Source organism: Dermochelys coriacea, chromosome 7 (genome assembly GCF_009764565.3).
Source record: "Dermochelys coriacea isolate rDerCor1 chromosome 7, rDerCor1.pri.v4, whole genome shotgun sequence".
In the NCBI taxonomy this organism is placed as follows: domain Eukaryota; kingdom Metazoa; phylum Chordata; order Testudines; family Dermochelyidae; genus Dermochelys; species Dermochelys coriacea.
Window position 1 is genome coordinate 31,246,939 of NC_050074.1, and position 23,012 is coordinate 31,269,950.

The following is a 23,012-nucleotide window of genomic DNA, read 5'->3' on the forward strand; positions in this document are numbered from 1 at the left end:
GGGAAGAGGGTAGGTGCACCCTGCAGCTGGGATCGGCTGGCAGGAGAATAAGCCCACTCGCTGCGCTGGGGCTACAGAGTTCTGCCTTTCTAAGGTAGGGAGGAAATACACCCAGTGCCACAGCTCCCTCTGCTAGCAGGGAGAATGAGGTGCAGCAATGTCCCCCCCAGCTCATGTCAACCCCTGCAATGCCATATAAAGTGCATGACAGAGGAGGGGATCCTGTAGGGCAACAGGCTGGGGCAGGGTGCCCCTAGGGGTAGCTTGACACTCCCCTTGCAGAGTGAGCCCTGCTACCAGGGTGTTTGTCATCTCTCCATACCAACCAGGGGATCTTCATACCAACCAGTCCCCACAAGACAGGGATTCCAGGAAAGAACCCAGGAATCCTGCTCTCACAATGATAGAGACCAGAGTCTGTACTGTCTGTTCATGAGCTTAAAGGCTACAGGCCAGGTGCTGGACTGGTGCCAGCATAACCCTGTTAGCTTGTGACACCAGCAGAGGATCCACATCGCGCCTGTCTGGCTACATACAGAGGCATGTCAGAGAGACACTTCCTGTTTCACTTACTGGCATGAGACAGATACAGCCAGTGACAAGTGAAGCCAGGTGCCTTCTAGCGCCTCCTGGGGGATGGCTAGCTGCAAAGCACTCTGGCTGCTAAGAGATGACACATGCAACCTTTCTAAAGCATACATGGACACGTCTGGGATCTTGAAACAGACGTTCCCTTGGTTGTCTTGTGGGGAGGAGGGACAGACAGACAGACAGACCCAGAAGCACCGTTGACTGCTTTGCTCTTTTATTGGGAGTGCGGCATGGCAATGCAGTCTCACAGCCAGAAGAAGCAGACAATGAACAGTTAGAAGCCGCCACCTCCTGGGCCTCTGCCAACAAAGAGAAAGAACCACAGAGGGGAGGGGCAGCTCAACAATGGAACAAGCTGCTTGGAAGATACAGGAACTGGAGAGAAAGTGGCCAGCTGGCCCCACACTGGCATCGGTGGTGTGGGCAGCAGGTCCCGTAGAGAGCATGATACTGTACAAGTCTTTATCTCCTATTGAGATACCCTTTCCTTTTGCTTGTACTGCCAGTGTCCAAATGTCCCAGCTGCCCTATGAACAGGCAAAGGGGCAGAACAGGGTGGCGAAGTCATCACCGAATTGCAATCAAACCAACATCCATCAGCTTCTGGATTTTCTGGGCTATTACTGGGTTCTTTAAGTGTCTGCAGAGAGGAAAAAGTAGTATCACCCCAAAGCACTTGAGTTTGACACTTCCATCACCTACAAGATGTAGCTGCCACCAGGTTGGGGCCCAGTGTCTTTTTATGAAGGATTCCTTGCCTGTGACACAGCCACCTATGGGGTGGCATGCAAGGGTCAGGGGTGGTTGGTGTCAGACAACTGTGCTTGAGAGGGTAAAGGAACATGTTGCACATGCTTGAAACTGATGGACTGTAAGAAGTCCAAACTTCCCAGAATGGGGGAATTCAGCCAAGGCACTGGGGTGAACACCCTAACTCTTGAGAAAATGCTATGGGCTCTCTGATGTGGACATGGTCCCCTTCTATAGGGACCAGCATGGAATACTGGTTTTGGACCCAACAGCACCACTTAAAGGCCGAGCTAAGCAGTGCTATAGGTTCCTTATGAAACACACCCCTATGTGGCTCAGCAGGAAGCACAATGCAGCTCCTCAGGAGCTAGATCTACCCAGACCCAAGCTCCAGTCACCCCCACGTTCAGGCAGCCTCACTCACTCGCTCAGCGCCTGTGGGTCCTTCTGCATCTGCTCTAGGATCAGCCGCATCGCTGGGTCACTCATGATCTGCTGCACCTCAGGATCAGCCATGGCACGCCGCTTGACCTCCTCAGGGTTGTCGTTGCGATTGTACTGGGCCATGAGGCAGCGCTGATAGCCATCAGCGGCTTCCTGAAGCAAGAATGGCAGGGGCAGCATGAGCAGCTCTGTCAGAGCTAGCTACTGTACCCTGGCTGGTGAGGGGCAATGGTAATGCCATGCAAGGTTGGTTTGGTGACAGGACACAGGCTCTAGGCCTTCTCAGTCATTAGTCTTTACAACCTGGGCCTCAAGGAGCACAGCCAGAACAGATCCCTGCCAGGGAACCTTTGCAAGGCATTTCAGCACAGCTTACCCTGGGGGAAAGGCTGTCTAGCCAGTACATCAAGTCAGTTCAGTTCGGCAAAAACAAGGCTGCTCCCACACCCACAGACAGACAGTCTTAGGATACAGGACCATTGTGATCACCTAGCCTGATCTACTGCATAATACTTTTACCCAGACATGGAGCCCAATGATTTACGGTTGACAACAGGGTGTCATGCTTACATGGCTTGTGTGACAGACTGTAGAATCTCAACTTTCATTAAAAGAGAAATTTCTAGCTCTTATGTCTGCAGAAAACCTTCCAAATGGGACCAGCAACAGACAGTTCTATCTGTCCGAGTCTGCAGAGACCTTGACAGTGATTCGGAGGGGCCAGTTCTGCTACCCCCTCTTACTCTGATTAAAGTGTCAACTCGAGAGCCCAGTTTGTGGTCAACATTAACTAGCTGTAGTGGATGGAATGGAAGTGACGCTTACAATTTTCAGGTTTCAGAGTGGTAGCCATGTTAGTCTGTATTAACAAAAATAATGAGGAGTCCTGTGGCACCTTAAAAGGTTAAATTTATTTGGGCATAAGCTTTCATGGGCTAAAACCCACTTCATCATATGCATGGAGTAAAAACACAAACAAACAAACAAAAAAAAACAAAAAACCAAAACAGTAAGCAGAATATATATTCTAGCACATGAAAAGATGGGAGTCGCCTTACCAAGTGAGGGGTCAGTGCTAACGAGCCAATTCAATTAAGGTGGAAGTGGCCTATTCTCAACAGTTGACAAGAAGGGAGGAATACCAAGGGAGGAAAGAGATTACTTTTGTAGTGCTAACAAGGCCAATGTAGTCAAGGTGGCCCATTTCAAACACCTGACAAGAAGGTGTGCGTATCAGCAGAGGGAAAATTACTTTTTGTAGAGACCCATCCACTCCCAGTCGTCTTCAATGAGGCCTAATTTGATAGTGAGTAGATGGGTCACTACAAAAAGTAAAAACAAAAGGAGTACTTGTGGCACCTTAGAGACTAACAAATTTATTTGAGCATAAGCTTTCATGAGCTACAGCTCACTTCTTATGCTCGAATAAATTTGTTAGTCTGAGGTGCCACAAGTACTCCTTTTCTTTTTGCGGATACAGACTAACATGGCTACTACTCTGAAACCTACAAAAAGTAACTTTCCCTCTGCTGATACACACACCTTCTTGTCAGGTGTTTGAAATGGGCCACCTTGATTGCATTGGCCTTGTTAGCACTACAAAAGTAATCTTTCCTCCCTTCGTATTTCTCCCTTCTTGTCAACTGTTGAGAATAGGCCACTTCCACCTTAACTGAATTGGCTCGTTAGCACTGACCCCCCCACTTGGTAAGGCGACTCCCATCTTTTCATGTGCTATAATATATATATTCTGCTTACTGTATTTTTTATTCCATGCATCTGATGAAGTGGGTTTTTGCCCACAAAGGCTTATACCCAAATAAATTTGTTAGTCTCTAAGGTGCCGCAAGGACTCTTAATTGTTTTCACCATGTTCAGAATGGTGAGTTGTGGCAGGAAGCACAGAGGAGACTCAAAAATCTGGAGAAATAAAGAGGAAAGAAATAAAGTACTGAGCCTAAATAGAAGTCTATTACCCCACTGAGCAATGAGTCAAGGCAGCAATAAATGAGCTAAAAAGGTAGCTGTTATTATAAAGGTTATATCCCCTGATCTCTGTACAAGTCCCATTAACTCCAACAGGGATCCCCCTGGACATTTATATCCTAACCCACAGACCAAAATTAAGCCTAGAATTCAGCACTGTTTCCCAAAGGAGTTTGACATCTCTAAGCTAGCACAGCTCTTTTAGAGGCTGCATGCCCAGTCCTGATTTATACACCAGCGATGGAGAATCCACCACAACCCCAGGAGGCTGTTCTAGCGGTTAATTATGCTCCCTGTTAAAGAGTTACTTTACCTTATTTCCAGTCTGAACTTCATTCTGTCTTTATTTGCTACATTAAAAAGCCCTCTACCTGCAGGTGGAGAAGATTCCTGAGAGCACTTGCAGGCCAGGATCAAGCCACCTCTTTGGCTCTCCAACATCAGACAACTGCTGGCAGTATAGTACTGCTAGGCATCAGATGCTCTCACCTTGCAATTGGAATCCAGGTCGAGAGCTTTCTGGTAGACGTCCATGGCTTTAGTATAGTCCTTCATGGCTTCTAGCGCCGCAGCTTTTCGGGTGTAACCCTTGACTGCAAGCAAAACACAATCCCTTGGAGTTTATCCTTACTGAACACTTCTTCCCTGCCTGTGCTTCCACCACAGGTCGCCTTTGGTAGCAAGGTCAGCAGGGTATGTGAAACACCGATTAGGAACCACAGGCCCTGGCCAACAGGATGAACTTAAGGTATGTTCAGCCTGAACGATTCCACAGGCCTTTACAGTATCAGCCCAGGCTCCCCCCCTCACCTCAGTACATGGTGGCTATTCCACACAGTGTCACGTGAGAAGATAGGCCAGCCAAGGTGAATTGTGAAAATCACCCTCCCCACCCCAGTCAGACACAGTCACTTACTAAATGTAGGTTCTAGCCGGATACATTCTTCACAGTCCTAAAAGGAAAGAAGGCACCATATTAAGTTCTCTCTGCAGTAAAGTTATTAGGTTTGTCATTTTATTAGCAAGACACCTGGCCTGCTTCATACCCATAGGCACTGACTCCGTGGGTGCTCAAGCACCCACCCCTCCCCAAAAAAGGGGGGGAAGGATGCTTAGCACCCACAGGGCTAGATTAATCTTTTGTGGGCCCCAGTGCCTGCATCGTGGCCCTGCCCCATGCTCTGCCCCAAGGCCTGCCCAGCCTCTTCCCCCTGAGGCCCTGCTTGTTGTTTGCAGAGGGGGGAACGGAGAGGGAGGAGAGGAGCACCTATCAGCGCCTGTGTTCATACCTATTTAACTGCCCTAAGCAAGAAATGCTGCCATTTCACAAGCTGCCAGGCCAGCCAAGAAAAGGCCTATACTTGAGCGTGGAGCTTCTAAAAGGTTAAATGCTTTGGAAAGCAATGTTCAGAGGGATGATGGGGTTGGGACACAGGGCTGAAAGATTTAAAGATGTTGGCCCATCACCAAACCTGGATTGGAGTACAATTAACACAAGCTGTTGGGTAACTGGAGATAATTCTAAGCATGTATTTTCAACTCTTTGGGGCAGGGACTGTTCTGTGTTTGTACAGCACCTAGCACAATGGAGTCCTGGGCCTGGAACTGGGGCACTTACAGTAATACAAAGAAATCATCATCTCTGGGGACAGCAAGACGACGTCCAGGTTTGTTGCAAGGATGACAGAAGCCCTGGTTTGCTGCTGGCCCGGAGCCCTAGTAATGCATGTCTAGGATGGACTCAGAGACAAGCGGCCTCCGGTGCTTACCTTTAGCGCTAGCGGGAATTCCAGGAGTTTGGTGTAGCAGGCAGCTCTGTTGCTGTAGAGTTTGGCATCGTTAGGGTTGCGTTTGATAGCTTCTGAGTAGTGTTTCATTGCTTGGGGATAGTCCCCTAAGAGGAGAAGAGGGCAGTGGTAAATCATAGGGACCCCTGAACCCCTGCACTCACTCGTAAGCACTGCACTAACCCATTCACCAGAGCATGGCTTAACTCTTCCCTCCTTTGCCACACAGCCCAGGAACCTGCAGTGCCTCTTGGCTTCAGCTGTAGCTCTGGAAATCAGGCTACCCACTTCTACTGGATTGGATATGGAGTGAGGCTGGGCCGACAACATCCCAGGATGATGCTATAGAAACAGCTAATGCCAGATTCAGTCACACCCCCACAGCAAGGAAAAGACCAGGATACACGAGGCAGGCTTGTTTATGACTACTGAAGAGACTGGCCCATTAACCCAGCCCTGCAGCCCTGCCTATGTTGCAGTGAAGAGCACTGACTCCTGGTCAAGCTTTGAGAGCCCTTACCTTTCTGGAAACATTCGTTGCCTTTGTTTTTCTCCTCCAGAGCCAGATCGGGGTCAATGTACGCCAATCTCTCCTGCTCTTTCAAGATCTTCTCAGCCTGTGGAGGAAGCATGGTATGATGCAATAGACCCTGCTCCTCTCAGTAATACCCCCCCACTCCTTGGCAATATATTTCATTCACTACAGACTGCTCCCTGCTTTTTGCATCCAGGCAGCAGTAGGGTAAAATGGTCAAGACACAGGGAGCTGATGGGGCTTGAGAACGTGATGCCCACACCTGGTAAATGCTGCAGGGAGCTCCAGTGGTCTCCCCATCCTCCACACAAAGCCACCCAGCCCAGCAGGCTCCCCATGGAATGCTAGACAGAGTGGCCATGCTGTGAGCCAGTGCCAGATGGAGGTCAGGCTGAGTTACTCCATTGATCCACTTTCACCCAGACTGGCTGCTCTCACACAGATACCCACAGATATCATGCAGCAGTAAGGAATGTGTTCCAGCCGATGGACAAGTCAGGACCCTGTGTCTTGTAGTGCTGCAGCAAAGCAGCCACCCTGATGCTTCAAAACCTCCCACTTTGTTTGAAAAGATCATGCTTCTAGCCTTCATGGCTATAGTGAAAACTTCATGCAACTGAGTTTAACTGCTGATGTTTGCCCAAGTCTTCAGACAGCTGGAAATAATACCTCAGAGAGGGGTAAATTCCCCCTCCTTGAATCTAGTTAATTCTATGGTTCCCACTCTTGCTGGAGGCAAGAATTGTGTCTGCAAAAGGAAGACTCGAACAAAGGATTAACATAAGGTGTCAGGAGCTCACAGCCATGGTAATAGGGAAACTTGGCAAAAATCATGTTTCCAATAATACGTGGAGCCCTAGAAGCCCCCTAGCTACAAACATGCTATGAGGCTTGAATTTTAGAGTCAGGACATTTGAGTGGCAGGATGAGGTCTCTGCTCTGCCAGCAGCGGAAGGCTGTGCAAGTGGGTGCACACCCTGCAGCAGGCCCTACATGCACTAGGGAACGCGACCCCACACTCACTTGCTGACACTTCTTTAGCACATCTGGAGTCCGGTGCTCAGCCAGAGACTTGTTATAGAACTGGATGGCTTCCTTATACTTCTCCTCCTTGAAGTAGGAATTGCCAATCCTTGCGTAAGCTCTGAATGTGGAGAAAGCAGCCAGCATCAAGATAAGGGCAATAGGGGACAGAAGTATGGCACCTCCCTGCACAATCCTCCGTAATGAAGTTTTTCTCCCTGACCCAGAGGACCCCTGCAGAGGAGAGTTCGGTGTCTGTGGCACAGTGGTCAATTGTGATAGCGACTAAGACCCAGCAAACTCGTTTCAAGTCACTGGCTAATAACCATAGCCCAGACCTGAGCTGGATTTGAACTAGCAACCTGGAGGTGAGAAGTTTCTTCATGTATAACTAGAAGGTACTTGGATACACTGCTGATGAAGGTGCTATAGGATCCCAAGGAGAAGGGCAGGTGGTGAAGATGCTTGCTACCGTAAGCCCCAGCCCCATGGTGGATTCACTCACTTGGCGATCTGCCGGTAGTCCTCCCTGTTCTCACGCCCCACCTCAATGGCCTGCTCACACAGCTCTCGGCACTTATTGTAGTCGCCTCTCTCAAAATACACCGCTGCAAGAGGAAAAAACGCATGTGAGACCACTTCCTACCACCTGCATTGTTCTTCTAGCAGAGCCCCAATGCCACTCAAATTAAGGCTGCGCACTCTGTTTAAAGGCTGACACTTCTATGTGCTCTAAAATCCACATTCTGCTAATATTGTTTTGAAATGTAGTGTGCCTCACGGGTAGGGTCCTGAGAAAAATTGCAGTTTTTTAAATTAACACCAATGTCATGGGGAAAGTAGCAATTTTCACAGAATGCGGTCAGGGAAAGGTCACTTCTGTACTCTTTGATATAAAACTGGCCACTGAGTTCCCCCTGAACTACAGTGACTTTCAACAGGTGGAGGAACTGGGCACTTGCACGCACCCATTTCCTTCTTGGTGCGACTCAACACTGAGCAGCATCATATCAGAGGAGCAGTTTGGGGGTGGGGGGGACTTGGCAGCCAATTTTATGTGAGGCACAGTAGCCTGTGCCACCACCACCACTTGGAATATGCATTATGAGCTTGTGTGAGCTGAGCAGGGCTGGGCTAGATCAGCATGTGGATGGGAAACTGCCAAGGAACCCCACAGGGAAGCACACCATCTACTCCACCAGCCTCAGCATGGGGCGAAGGGGCACAGATGTGGTAAGAGACTGACTCCTTGTACCTATAGGACATTCTACAGCCCTTTTGGTAACTCTGGGGACTCAAACATATTCCAGGTCAGATAATTCCATTCTTCCTCGCTGCTGTTTCAATTATTATAAGATTCTCCTTAATCTTTCTGTCCTGTTGACAGACAGCTGTCCCATTTCACCCCAGAGGTTGCTGCGTCTCAGTGTGTGTGGGGGGGAGAATCTCTTTTAGAGTTAGATTTTGGAAGCAGCACTCAAGATCAGACTGGAACTTGCCACTTACCTGCTTGGTTACTGATGTAAGTCATGTTGGTGGGATCCAGCTCTTTAGCTTTGTCATAGTGCATAAGTGCCCCATCAAAGTCTTTCTTCTTGTAGGCCTCATTTCCCAGCTCCTTCTCCTTCAGAGCCTGAAAATGGGGGGAGGGGAAGGAGAAAAAGCATCTCCAGCTGCCATTGTATCAAACCCTTCAGCTCTCTTAGGACTTACAACCCAGGTCTGGAGTCCAAGCCATGAGCTGAGTCCTGGCCTATGCTACAATATCTTTCTAATGACCAGTGCCAGACATTCACAGGCTTTCCTAGCATCACCCCTTCCCACCACCACTGGAACCAAGACTTGTGGGGGCACAAGTGTTTACTTCTGGAGCCTGGTGCTTACAAACACATGCAATATTGGTATTTCCTGGTGCCAGGAAACAGACAGCACAAGGTTGGAGGGGAAGGTTTCCCACAGTGATGTGCTAGCACTCCTGTCCTCAACTGGGAGCCTTGCTCTAATTACCTATGTTTCCAGTCCAGCGATAACACATGGAGCAGTGTGATAGGACGATTTGCAGGTTGCATGGAGGGCATCTACGGGTGGACTATAGACAAGAGGCTAGTCTGGCACACTAACAATGTTATATTCAGGGGAGAAGCAAGCCAGCCTTCTGCATACTAGGAAAGGTTAATGCACTTGCCAATTGGCATGGCACATTTCTAAGATAACAAGGCAACTTATTTCCTCCCACACTGAAAGTCAACTCAGTGGGCCTTCATAGCCTTAGGTGCTGAGCTCTAATGGAAGCCAAGAGGAACTAACGGTGTCTTTGAAAACAGTCAGGCCCCATCCTTTCCCCAGTGAGAAAATGAAGGCTGGGGAGGCCTTGCCTGCTACCAGTTCTTACTTGTCAACAGATTAAGTGCCTGATTTTCTAACAGGATCTCCCCCACCAAACCACAAGGTCTGAACCAGCTATGGGCAGTAGTTCTTAGAACAGCACCTACTGAGGTCAGGCCCCTAATCTTGGTTGTTTTATTGCCATAGGAAATCCAGGTGCAGGCAGAACCCAAGATGAATTCCTTGCCCTGGCCACTGACCCTAAGTGCAGGTAAAAACCTAACCATGAAACTTAAACCCTCCTCCCAAGCAGGCAGTTGCCCCTTAACAGAGGCAACAGGAGCTCCATAGCAATAGCCTGTTAACCTAGTGAACACAAAGGAAACAAGGTTATGCAGCCTCAGAAGAGAAGGGTCTGTGCTAAGGCTCCCATCATAGGGCCAATGGTCAATCTGAGCTGATCAGCTGACCTACTGCCCTGCACAGCCAGCCAAGTATCTGCTCTGTTCCTGAGACCAGTGCATCTTTATTAGAATGCCTTGCAGCCCTACTCAATGTCATTCCCTTGCACCAAACCCCTCCGCCCAGGTTCTTGCACATGACAGGAAGCTTTCAGCATAACTGGATCAGGTATTCAGCTGGTGGTACCTGCTTCTTGTTCTCTGGGAGATCCTCCTCCATGGGCTCTGGCTTGGGTTCCTTTTTGGGTGGAGGGGGTGGAGGTGGAGACATGGCTTCATCCTCATCGTCCCCACTGCCGAGGTCAACTCCCAAGAGCACACTCAGCGTGGTCATCACTCGCGGGTCCTGCAGCTTCCTGAGAGAGGCAAGGGGGAGGAGTAAGTAGCTGGGAGTCATTCAAACAGGCCCTACAGACCTGGCTTCTACATCTTGGCCAACTGGGATGATGGAAGATATTTTGAACCTCCAACTCCAGGCGCTGGATTCTCCCTGCTGTAGCCTGGGGGAAAACTCAGGAAAGCCAGATACCTGGGAACCACCTTGGGAGCTAAATACTAGCTTTCTATTTCCTCTTTGCAGTACTTTTATATTTTACATAGCTTGGGCTTCACCTGCGTCACTACTCCTATTTCACTTGCCCCTTTGCTCTTCCCCCAGCTATGCTACTGCCCCCGATGCCTACTTCAAACCCCTTTACACCCTGCTACTATCCTGCTCTCCTCTATAACATGCCAACCCAGAGCCCCTCAAGCCAGGACCCTGCCTGCGCATCCGAGGGGCAGCATGAATGGTTACAGTGATCCATATACACTCTGCCTTTTGGCTCAAGGACAGGGCCTAAGGGGTGATGCATGACTGGGCATCTTGGATCGTGCATACGCTGGGATGGCATGATGTAGAATGAGGAGCATGGAGGCAGAACAGCTGCAGTTTGTAGAACAAGGGAGACCCAATGCATGAGACTTAGGACAAACTACTCTCAAGAGGATGAAACCTTACTCTTCCCAAGATTACACCACAGCGGAACCACCCTCAGCAAAACTGGGGTAGGTCCAACTTACGTCCCCAGGTCAGAAGGCTTGTTCCGGAGCTGTTCAATCAGGTCTTTGTAGCTGGGATCATTCAGCAAGGCTCTTGTGCGGGGGTCGCTCTCTAGCTTCTGGTAGAGGTTTGGCATGTTAAAGGGGTTCATGAGCTTCCTCTCTGTGTGGGGCAGGAACAGAAGCATAGACTGGTCATTTCAGCAACCAAGTAATCCCAAGAGGATCCTTATACAGGGCATGACATTTCGGCAGCTATAAGGAAGCTGCGGCCTGCATGGTTAACACAACAACCAACCTCTGCTGAATGATACTTGCCCCTTGACCAGATGCAGGGGCGGGGAGCCTTGTGAATAGACTTGTCAGTCCCAGCTCAGGGCTGAAAAAGGGGCAGTTTAAGCCCAGTTGCCTGGCGGAAAGAAGGTAGCCCTAGTCCTAATTCCATGGCACCTTTTCTCTCCCATGCTCCTCTTGCCCACCCAAGAGCAGAGCAGAGCCCCTGAGAAGGCACTTACTGTAGGTGCAGAGAGGAGTCTGATCTCTGCAACTTCTCAGTGCCAAGCATTTAAGCAGGGTGGCTTGGAAGAAAGCAGTACTTATATATTAAGTGGAGATCTCTGGCTGCAATTCCTACTCCCCCAGTTCGTTCCCTTACCTGCTAGCCTGGCTTCCATGTTCTGGAGCCCCTCTTTCAGTTGCGAGTTCCCCGGCTCGTGTTTCAACCCTTCCTCATACGTCTTCTTGGCCTCTTCAAAACGATTCAAGAACTCCAGAGCAGCTGCCTTGCGGGAGTAGCCCTGAAAGCAGGAGAGAGGGATACAATGGGGCGGGAAGTCATAAGGTCCCAATGGAGGATGGGTTGAGTGCCCAAACTCATGGAATTTCAGCATCACTACATCCCCACCCCAGACTCTAGCATACTGGGGCACATGGGAATCTGGGCAGAGCAACCTGCCTCTGCAACATTTAGGCCCATGTCTCCTGTATGGCAGGGAATAGAAACCCCAATATCCTGTGCAGGAAAACAGACACCACTGGAGGACAGAGGTTTGACAAGCACATCTTTGTAAGCTGCCACTGTGTTATAGGTCACCTTCTGTGGCCCATGCCCAGAGCATACGAGTCTGTCACAGCCCTCAGCTATAGAGCCTAACCTTTCAGCTCAAGTTATAGTGACTCATGGCTTATAGCTCTGAAGGTCTGTGATTCAGTCCCCAGTGACAACCAACATGGTGGCCAACACATAGAACAGCAGCCACAAATGTTACTTCTAGAGACTGGAAACCGCTTTGACTGAAGAGAAATTCCTCAGGGTTAAACTCAAGACACGTGGGTTCAAGTCCCTGCTCCACCAAACTGTAGGTGATGTTGGGAAAGTCAGTCTCTCTGCCTCATTTCCCATCTGTAAAATGAGGTTAGCAGCACTGCCTTGCCTCACAGGGGGATTGTGGGGATAACTATGTTAAAGATTGCGAGGCCCACAAATACTACAGTAATGGAAGCCATATACGTACATGAAATAAATAAAAAGCTGGGATTTTCCCCAGAGTCCTAAGGGATTTAGTCACCTAACTCCAGCTCCTTTGAAGATCTCCACCAAAAATCAAAGGAATTCCTCTTAACAGCATGTTTTCAGAGCACTGAGGTATCATTTATTCCCGGTTTAAACTACAAAGATAACATGGTTATGCTGTTACAAAATACGATTTTTCCTGCCACATGTGGCTAGGGAGAGCCAGGCGGTAACCACATTTTAACTCCAATTGGCATCTATTGCAAAACATGACTCTCCAATGACCAAGATTTTAAGGCACAAAGTCACCACTGTGATCAGTCTGACCTTCATAACACCAGCCCTAACATTCAGTCCACAGGCAAGACAACATGGTTTAAGACCCCAAAGACAGTATAGAGAGGGACCCTCACCTTGCCCCACTCTGGCTTGAGCTCAACCGTTTTACAGGCATCTTCCAGTGCTTTCTGATACTCCCCTTTCTTGGCGTAGGCTGCAGATCTGTTGCTGTAGAGCACATGGTTCTTGGAGTCTAGTTTTATTGCCTCTGAATAGTGCTTGATGGCTTCTGCAATGTTGCCTGCGCTCAGGGCTTTGTTACCTTTTTCCTTCAACTCATTCACCTGTCGAAGGGAGAGAAAGAGCGAGCAGGGGATTAGTATGATCAGGTATGGGTGGAAGTCTCGAAGCAATCCTCTGGCCCTTGAATTATCTTTCCTAACTCAAAGCATCACAGGCAGGAAAGTGATTTTAAAAACTGCCCCTTGATATTGCCTCTTGGGTTTTTCACAAACAGCAGCTGCTTGGGGTCTTACTGCAGTCAGCACTTGGAATAGGAAGAATAATCTTTCACCAGGAACCACTCTGACTCAATACCTGCTTGAAGGGAGACATACTGTCCCAGAAAGGTTAATACAAAAGCACGATCAGCGTCTTGACAGCACAGAGATTCAATAAGAACTCGGAAACTGACATGGCTGTTCTGACATAGAAGTTGTGCAACACCAAAGGACTCCAGATTTCTCAGTAAGAGGTTTGTGAATACCCCAAATCAGAGATAACCAAGTTTATCTCTCTTGCAATTCTCACCCAACCAGCCACTTCTCCTCTTTGGAGACCCCCTCATGGGTGGAACTCTCCCACATGACTGATTCAAGTAGTTTAATAAACAATGGCCAAGAAAGCCATCAGTTTCTAGGAAGACGCAGCTTGGGCCCATCAGTCTGTTCAGAGCCAAAGGAAATTTACCTATGATTTAACCACCTAGCTCAAACACTCCAGAGACCCAGAAGTCATCAGGTGGTTAAAGTTGTGTAGGTATGACTTCCCTGCAACTGTAAACTGATGGAGAGGCAGTACCTCTCGAAAATCCAGAAACTGCTAGCAATATGTCTCGGCCAAAAGAAGGCAATCACTGATAACTCACTTCAACAGCACATCAGGTAGGAACTCTCTATAATGAGCTCCTTAGGAAGGTTGCATATAATATTTGCATTTTTCTCAGCCTGTTACTTCCACTCTCCAAGTACTTCATAGCCTGAAGTCTGCCGTACAAACAGAAGCATATCCCAGTTACATCCAAAGTCTCCCTTCTACAAGAAGGAGTGTTATTATGGCTCCCTATAAGCTGTGTTCAATGCTATCTCCCTTTTCAGTGTTGACTGGGCCTGAGCATTAACGGATCTTTAAATTATATGCCATGAATGGCAAAATAATTAGTGCCTCTAAAAGCTTTTCAATGCTCACCCCAAATTAGCTGATAGTGTAAGAGCCTTACTATTTGGGACAGAAGGAAGAATAATCAAATTTAAAAATATAATTTGACATTCTACTTCAATTTTCAGGTATCTGACAAAACTGGCACTCCAGTTTCCGGGCTTGAGAGCTCAGAGATGGTGCTACAAATTAAGAACTTTTTTCCATTGTAGAGCTGGATTTATATTCTGACACAGGTCATAAGAAAAGAGTTTTGGTGGGCCTCATCCCAGTCCACAGTGGATATCTGTATGCAAGATAAAAAGCCAACATATAATTGTGCAAAAACTGGGCTTTTTTTGCTCAAGTCAGGGACCAAGACAGGAAATGAAGAATGGCACTCAGATAAATCAGGAGTTATGTCTGCAGAGGGGGGAGACAAGAGGAATTTCTTGAGTGGAGTGGGGAGGGAGTTGGGATTGACAGGCATCAGCAAAGATGTGAGAAAGTGGAATTTAGGGCTGGGATAGCAGGGGGCTGCAGGTCAGGACTGAGGGGCATAAGCAGAGCTGTACCTGCAGAAGGAATCAAGGACAGGAATAGTGGGGTGGGGCATTGGTAAGACAGTGCTTGTGTAGGAGGCTCATGCTGGCCTCATCCACACGATACCTAGGCTCTACCAAGCACAAGTGCCTCAGTTTATTAGTTCTACAGCAACATGAATTTTAGACCAAGATGCGAAATTAAACTCAACTGCCTTACTCCAAGATAAAGCAGCTCCCTCAGGTCAGTGATTTGCTGTGCTCCAAGAAGCAAAGTCAGCTGTGCAGCTAGAAGTTAGTGGAGAAAACAATTAAGAGCCCTTCACCCATGCAAAAGCAACAGGCTCTCTTGTGGGACAGGCAGGAGGGATATTCTGGTGACATGTATTATGCCAGCTGTAGACATACTCCAAACATTCTCTCCAACGAAGATACCCCAGGGTCTCTTTACTGCACCTTAATAAGCCTTGTTTAAGCAGCAGCTCAGCTGTGTACAGCTCCCATCTCCAGCACAAGAATGCAATGCATTCTTCACCCCCTCCCCAAACAGTTTAACGTTGCTTGGAGACCTTAACAGCTACTCAACAAAAACAGTTACTCCTACCTGGGCACGTCTTCTATGGTAGGGGTATGAGGCAGGGATGTGCATGCATATGCAGAGGTGAGGCTGAAAACGTGAGGGGATGGTACTTCCATCCCAGCTACCCAGTAACACATCTCCAGACAGTTCCTTGAACAACCCCTATCATACACATTTAGTTTACAACCAACTCAGACTCCTAGTGCTGCCCCCTTTACCATCTCATACATATTTTCATGCCCTGCACTTTATAGTTCCCCTGATGCTCCTTGCTCAGCTGGCTGTCGCAAATCACTCTATCTCCTTCCACACTCCTGCTCCCCAGACACCCCACCACCACCAACTTCCAGGACTCCTGGCTACCTCTCTTCACAGCTGTTCCACTCCCAGTGTCCCAGACTGCTCTTCAGTATCTACCCCACCCCCTCAGATCCCAGCCACCCTCTCCTGAGTGCGGTCACCCAAGCACCGACACTCACTTACTCTGCCGCCTTCTTTCCAGGCTCAATCTAGACTAAGTATTAAAAAAAAAAAAAAAAAATCTTAAAGCCATGTCAGCAAACACATTTTGACACTCAAATGCAACCAAGGTAAAATGGTCTTTGACATGTGTTAGCTGGTAGTGCAAGGGAGGATTTACCCTGCCCAACTAGCACCGGCTAAAACACAGCTTGCCCCATCTACACCAGGGTGTTAAAATGTATCCGGCAACAGGCTCTTAAGAGACACCTTTTAACCTAGTTTAGACAAACCCTCCTACTCCAGGGCCCTTCACTGCCGCCCCGGCTATGTCCCATCCCCCCACCGCCAACCACCACCCCCGGGCTGTTCCTTCCTACCCTGACACCTCCCGCCTCCACGGGTTGCCTGAGCCAGTCCCCCCCCAGGCTCCATCCCTTGTACATTTCAACCCCTGCCCCAGGCCGCAGCCAGCCCGCCCCACATCGCCCGGCTTTCCCCCTACCCCCACCTCGTGGGCTGTCCCCCAGCTCCACCCACAGGCCGCACAGCCCCCCTCGGCTGCCCCGATTTCCCCTCTGCGGCCCCCCGCTCTCAGACTCCTCCCCACGGCGGCCCCCCAGCTCCACCCCCCTCCCAACAGGCGCCCTCTACAGTCCGCCCCACCGGCTGCCCAGCTCCCGCCTTCACACCCCTCCCTCAGCACCCCGCCCCTCCAGCGGGCCCCCCGCTTCCTCAGCCCAACCACGTCCCCCCCTCAGGCCCCGCCCCCCACCTTCTCCATGGCTCCGGCTCAGGGTCAAGCTCTGTCTACGGGACACTGTCGGTTAAGTCTTCTCCGGCCCGGTCTACCCCCTCTCACGCCGCCTTCTGGAACCTGCTAGAAGCCTCCTGAGCCGCCCGAGCCGCCCCATTGGTAGGTACACATCTAGGCCCCGCCCTCCCAACACCATGATAGATTAGAAGGTGTGTCGCTCACGGGCCAGGCCGTGCCTGCTCTCCGCCTCCGCGGCGTCAATGAAGACGGGGATCATTGCGATACGTACTGTGATAGGTGAAAACAAATTCAATCGACACTAGCCCCACCTACCCCGCGTCTTATAGGTGTGGCGGCCTGCCAATCAATACCACTCCGAGGAGCTCTCCCACCGGCCCTAATTTTGATTGGATGTCAGCCTAGTACCGCGCCCCCTGCTCTGCCCATCTGATTGGCCAGAATCTCCAATAGCCTCAGCAATTCTCAAAGTCCATTGGTCTGGAGATCCCCTCAGGTTCCAACGGCTGTGTCCATTGGTTAGAGCCAGTTTCTGGAATTTTCCATCCTTTTCATTGGGTTTCAGGAACAAAATGACGACATGCGAGGAACTGCATCCTGATTGAGCGGAGCGGGTCTGCGTCATCAAGACACCATCCCCTTATTGGGCGACTCCGTGGGGCGGGAGGCGGCTATGAATGTAGCCTGTCTGATTGAGCTGGAGTTACCAATGTGGGGTGGCGTTACAGCCTCGTTGCACACACACACACGCGTGTGTGTAATATTTGCACATGCTTTCCAGGGCCCCAATCTGCTGGGTTCTTTACACGTGCCTTGCACACCCTTCACTGAAGAATCCTGTTTGCATGCACCTTGCAGCTCTGAGGCTGGGGAACAGACTGTGTTGGTGTCCCCCCAATGTGATCAATGTGTAATTTTCACTTAAGTTCTCTTGGGCTTTTGCACCTGGCCTGCTTTCCTGCATGCCCTTAGTTTACACGTGCTGTGGGTGCTGTAGTGCAACTATTCCAGTCCCATTTGCCAAGAACTATTATTCTTTGAACAAGATTCATTGTAAATAAGTGCAAAAATTATGCATCCCAGGTTTAAGAAAGTATTCCCTGGTAGGTACACAGTACAAAATGTGTACATCATGGTGTGACAGCTATTGCAACCACAGGCAGTGTTTTTGAAGACTATATTGTATTACATTTATGAATGTTTAGTGTATCAGTGGCCAGGGATTGTATGCAACTCTGTGGGATACCACAGCTGCTCCAGAAACAAAAAACAGCCATAGCAATTGTAACCAGCTCCAGAAAAATAACAGCCCTTGGGTGTTTTCCATATATATAAATACTGGTTCAGGCTGGGTTTTCCAGAGACTAGAAAAAAAGACTTTGGGTATCTAAAGGCTGAGTTTAGAGAGACTTGGGGGATCTCAATCCTTGCTGAAAAGTTGAAAAGTATTTGACTAAGACACCATAAGACTGGTGTTGTTATGTTTAGTAAACATGCAGGCACTTTTGTTGTTTGTTGTATTTTCTCTATGCTTTTTTCTTTTGGTCCTTAAAATGGACTCTGCTGAGAAATATCTGTGTGGTCACACCATTAAAAACATTAATTGTCCTCAGAGAGAAAACAGCCCAGGCACTAGCCTTCAGGCAGAATGGTGGGCTGTGGATGTTAGAGTATATAGCAGGGGGCTGTGCAGCTGCAAACTTAAAACTCTAGCTCAGCAGGGAGTTGGGTAATGGTCCCTGCCCAGAGACAGGTGTTGGTTGGAGCCCTGAGCCCTGACTGGGCACACCTGGAGGGGCTACACAGATGAAGAATATAGCTGCAGTTACCCTGAAACTGTGACACATGGCATGCAATTTATGCAAAATGGGTATATGCTAAAATTAGGCACTGCGGTGTGTATGCTATAATTTTTGTAAGTGCAGTGTACAGCAAAGAGCATGGGTTGCATAATTTCTGTATACTTGTGTATTTCCCAGGGCATGATTTTTGTACATGGTGCACATGCCTTGGGGCATGTTCCGTACATACGTGTACCTTTGCATGGATTCACCCCTGCAGCAATTTCACTAAGTCAGTGTAACTCCTAGGAATTTACCTGATGTTCTACAACTGCCGGGGTGTTTTCCTCTCTCACTGGACACAAATCTCAGCTTTGTTTTCACAGAGGAGTTTCACAGTGGGAAGCTCTTATAGAAGCTGCAGTGCAAACTGCTGGGCAGCTTTCTGTAAAACATTTGTAGGGACTGATGTGGGGGAGGAACAGGAAATCTGCTGTGCTTTTGTTGCATTATAACAGAGAGTGATGGGGACAGAGTCAGGACTCTTGGGTTCTATTCCTAGCTCTGAGAGGAGAGGGGGTCTCATGGTTAGAGCAGGGAGGGTTTGGGAATCAGGACTTCTGGATTCTGTCCTTAGCTCTAGAAAAGGAGTGGTGTGTAGTAGTTAAAGCAGAGAGGCTGGTAGTTAGGACTTCTGGGTTCTGTCCCCATGGCTGGCCCACAACATTTTGGCACCTGAGGCAGGGAGCTCAAATGACGCCCCCATACCCCCTCGCTTGGGCCAAAACTTTGAAAGGTCTCAATTCTGCCTTCTTCCTGTTCTACTCCTCTCATGGTACTGCTCTGCTAGCTATCCCAATAAAGGAGAACTAACAACTTAAAATGCCTTAATCAAAAATTTTAAGTATCACTTAATTTTCAAATGCCTGAACAGGAAATGTAATTTTTCTTGTCTCCATAGTAAATACTGGCATTTTTATCTTTTTGAATAATCAAAGTGGTGCTTTCCGTGCCTTATTGGTTGCAAAGATTTGAATTGCTTCCTGCTGAAGGTCCACAGTCTGGGCCAGCTCATGCTCTATTGAGATGGTTGCAAGGCCAAGCAGCCTCTCCTGTGTCATTGTGGAGCATAGATGTGTTTTTATTAACTTCAGCTTGGAGAAACTGCGTTCTCCACTGGCAACTGTTACAGGAAGCATTAGAAGTATGCACAGAGCAACAAAAGCATTTGGAAAGAGGATGGCCATCTTATTTGTGCACATATATTCCAGACCAGCTTTGGAGTTGATCCTGCTGAAATGTATCTTGAAAGGGCTTTCAGTTCATCACCTAAATCACTCGCATCAATATCGCGCATGTCATCATGTGTCTACACTGTCTCTAGTGCCCTGCATTGCTGGTGTAGGTCTTCTTCGGGTATAGTGAGGAGTTTTGGAATATCATACAACATCCCAAATATACTGCTGTGTTCCTTGACCTGCATGAAGCATTCTTCAACTGACAGTATTGTACAATCTAGCACCTGGTTAAAGAATTCAACTTTGAATTGTTGTTTGTGGTTTCTTATGGGATTATCCCACGCCTCGCAATCAAAATGTCATCTTCTTCAGTGACTCTTGTATTCTTGAATGGGTGGGAAAATAGCTTCAGTGTGAAGTTCCTCTACCAACTTCTGTGCACTCTTCAGAACATTTTGAAATCCCCCATCTGACTGGTAAGACTGTAGGTATGACTTTGCTTTGTCCAGTTGTTCCATTGCTCCAGATATATCAAGGTCAACCCCTTGGAGTCTCTTGCATACAACATTTATTTCAAACAGTATGTCATACCACAACACTAAGCCACACAGAAATTTGAAGTTATGTATGTTTCTGGTGATTCCATTTCCCTCTGCCACTGTTCTCCCACGAACAGTTCCTGTCATAGCATTATCCTCCATAATGGCAACTATGGCATCATCTATCTTCCCAATTTGGTGTTTGATGGGCTTTATCGCCTCCACTCGACTTTCCCATTGTGTGGCACTCAGTGGTTTCAGTGTCAGAGAGGATGTTCCCAGATGTTGCTTCCAAATTTGTCATCGATGAGTTGATGCAGAGAAAAATACATAGATGCTTTGAATTACATTAAAAAATTCAGCAACGTCACTAGAAGCTGATGCTGCATCACTGATCACCAAGTTCAATGAATGAGAACTGCATGGGACAAAAAAAGCTTGAGGGTTTAACTCTTGGATCCCTGTCTGCACTCCTCTGTTCTTTCCTCTCATGTTGGCACCATTATCGTAGCCCTGACCTCTCATGTCAGCTATCGCAATTCCCATATCTTCCAGCTTTTTAAGAAGCACATTTGTCATACCAGCTCCTGTAGTATCATCAATGTCAATACATTCTAGAAAATGCTCTCTGACAGTACCACTGCAGAGACTTTTTCACTAGGTTCTGTTGTTGTTACAAAACACACCATTAAATTCATTTGTTCCATATGGCTGACGTCAGGTGTGCAGTCCAGAATAACAGAGTAATAGCTTGCTGACTTCAGATCTGCCACAATCATCTGTTTGACTTTTGTTGCCAGTAACTGTATGATCTCATTTTGAATTGTTTTTCCAAGGTAGTGTTGTGTGTACATTTCTTGGGTGGTGACTCTTCTTAGATGCTCCTGGAGCACAGCATCAAACTCAGCCATCAGCTCCACAATTTTAAGGAAGTTTCCATTGTTTGGCAGATACAGCTGATCTGAAATGCCATGCAGTGCTAGGTTTTGGGTAGCAAGCATTCTCACAATGGCAATTAACCTTTTCAGAACATTTTGCCAGTAAAGAGACGCTGATGCAATCTTCTCTTGATGCTGATCATCTATAGTGGCCTTTAACCTTAGTTTCATCTCAAGCTCTTTCCACCTATGGAATGCTCTCTGGTGATTTGCTGCCTTCTCATGGTATGTCAGATTTCTAGCCAGATTTTTCCAGTCCTTTGTTCCTGTAGAACCCAATGTGGCTGGAACATTAGACTGGAAGAGTTTGCAACAAAAAGAGTATGCAGCATTCTGGGTTTTTGAGTACATAAGCCATGGCCTCTCCATTTTGTCACCATTGGGGATTTTACGCCAGTAATGTGTTGATTGGAAACTTCTATTTTCATTGTCTTTGAGGAACATGAAGTTTTTCACTTGCTGTGGACCGAGCAGTACAAGGAAGTCCCTCAAGCTGTTTCTTGCACCTCAACCACACTCTTCTCTGATCTACACTTTTCTTCAGGAATGTGCATTTGAGATGGAGGTATGGATGCTGCAGTAGCTGCCAGGTCACCTGCACTCTGACTAACTGGAAGATCAGGCATCTCCTCACCACTCACATCCTCACTGGGGCCGGAAGGCTCACTGTGAACATTTGTGTCTATGTATCTCAGGGTTAGCTCCTTCCTGCTTAGATAGAAAAGCTTCCTTTGGTTTCTTTCTTTTTCTGAATGCTGCCCCAGAGGGGCGTTTTCTTCTTTCACTCATGACTGCTGTTCTGTGCCAGCTATAGTGGCTCTCAACACTCAATTGAAGGGGACAAATAAGCAGGCTGGTAGCAGGGCCTGAGTGAGGGAAGATATCAGTGTCTTAAGGGCCTAACTGGCCCTACTACTTCAGTTGACTGTCTGTTCTTCTCAAGTGGGTTCAGGGAAGCAGCAGGAAACAGGAAGCTCCCTGAGAAGCTGGTGTTAATCAGGCCAGGCTGCTGGGGGTGCTATAGAGGTACATAAGAGACTCCCTCCCCCCTCTCTCCCTGCAGCTCCTGCTGCTTTGTGTTATTCCCTCTCACCTTTTCGCCTGCTTGCAAGTTATGTCTCTTGTGCCCTCCTTCCTCCAGCACAGCACTCCACCATCTCTGTGCATCTAGAGCAGAGAGAATACATATGCCCCAACAGCAGACACAATTTTCTACACTCTGGGTCCTAGTGGCACCCCCACAGTCTGGCACCTGAGGCAATCGCCTCACTTCGCCTCATGGTAAGGCCAGCCTTTGTCTGTCCCCAGCTCTGGAAGAGCAGTGGGGTCTAGTGTTCAGAGGGAGGCAATTGGGAATCAGGACTCCTGGGTTCTGCCCCTTGCTCTGCTAGTGACCTTGGACAAGTCATTTTGCTGCTCTGTGCCTCATTTTCCCCAAGGTGGGGAATAACACTGATTTATCCCCAGGAAGTTGCAAAACTATTGATCACTATGAAGTGCTTTGTAATCCTTTAAAAAAAAAAAAAAAAAAGACCAAGCAACAGTATGTGGTGATAAATGAAGAGCTGAATCTTGAAGGCTTGTTCTATGATCTGCAGATCTTCCTAAATCAGGATTTCGGGATATAAAAGAGGGTGCCCTGCTCTTTGGATAGCATGGATCTGAAGCAACTGCTCCAGAGACTAGCAAAAGGCCACATCTCCCAGCAAGCAGTATGTATCTGTCTTCTGGTGTGACTAGCACTGCTAAATTTAGTAGGGTTGCTAAGGCACCCTGCAAACTCAGGAGACAAAGATCTATTTATAGTGATGAAGCTAGCCTACTGTGCTGTTTAAATGCCCTGGGTGTGTGAGTGTGTGTGTCCACTTTGCAAATGGTTTCAGAGTGGTAGCCGTGTTAGTCTGTATCAGCAAAAACAAGGAGGAGTCCTGTGGCACTTCAGAGACTAACAAATTTATGAATTAATAAATTTTTTAGTCTCTAAGGTACCACAAGGACTCCTTGTTCCC

The 23,012-nt window shown here is 48.1% G+C and overlaps 1 protein-coding gene across 1 annotated transcript; it reads right to left on the reverse strand.

Annotated features, from left to right (window-relative positions):
* Positions 1 to 788: 788 nt before the first annotated feature.
* On the reverse strand, positions 789 to 16,804 carry STIP1 (stress induced phosphoprotein 1). Its single transcript, XM_038411082.2, has 14 exons — positions 16,508 to 16,804; positions 12,870 to 13,079; positions 11,599 to 11,740; positions 10,965 to 11,106; positions 10,090 to 10,258; positions 8,623 to 8,749; positions 7,622 to 7,724; positions 7,117 to 7,237; positions 6,079 to 6,175; positions 5,541 to 5,665; positions 4,688 to 4,724; positions 4,261 to 4,364; positions 1,766 to 1,938; positions 789 to 1,231 (listed from the first exon to the last, which is right to left on the reverse strand). Exons 1-14 carry the CDS (start codon positions 16,514 to 16,516, stop codon positions 1,159 to 1,161), a joined length of 1,632 nt encoding a protein of 543 aa, XP_038267010.1. The 5' UTR covers positions 16,517 to 16,804; the 3' UTR covers positions 789 to 1,158.
* Positions 16,805 to 23,012: the final 6,208 nt, after the last annotated feature.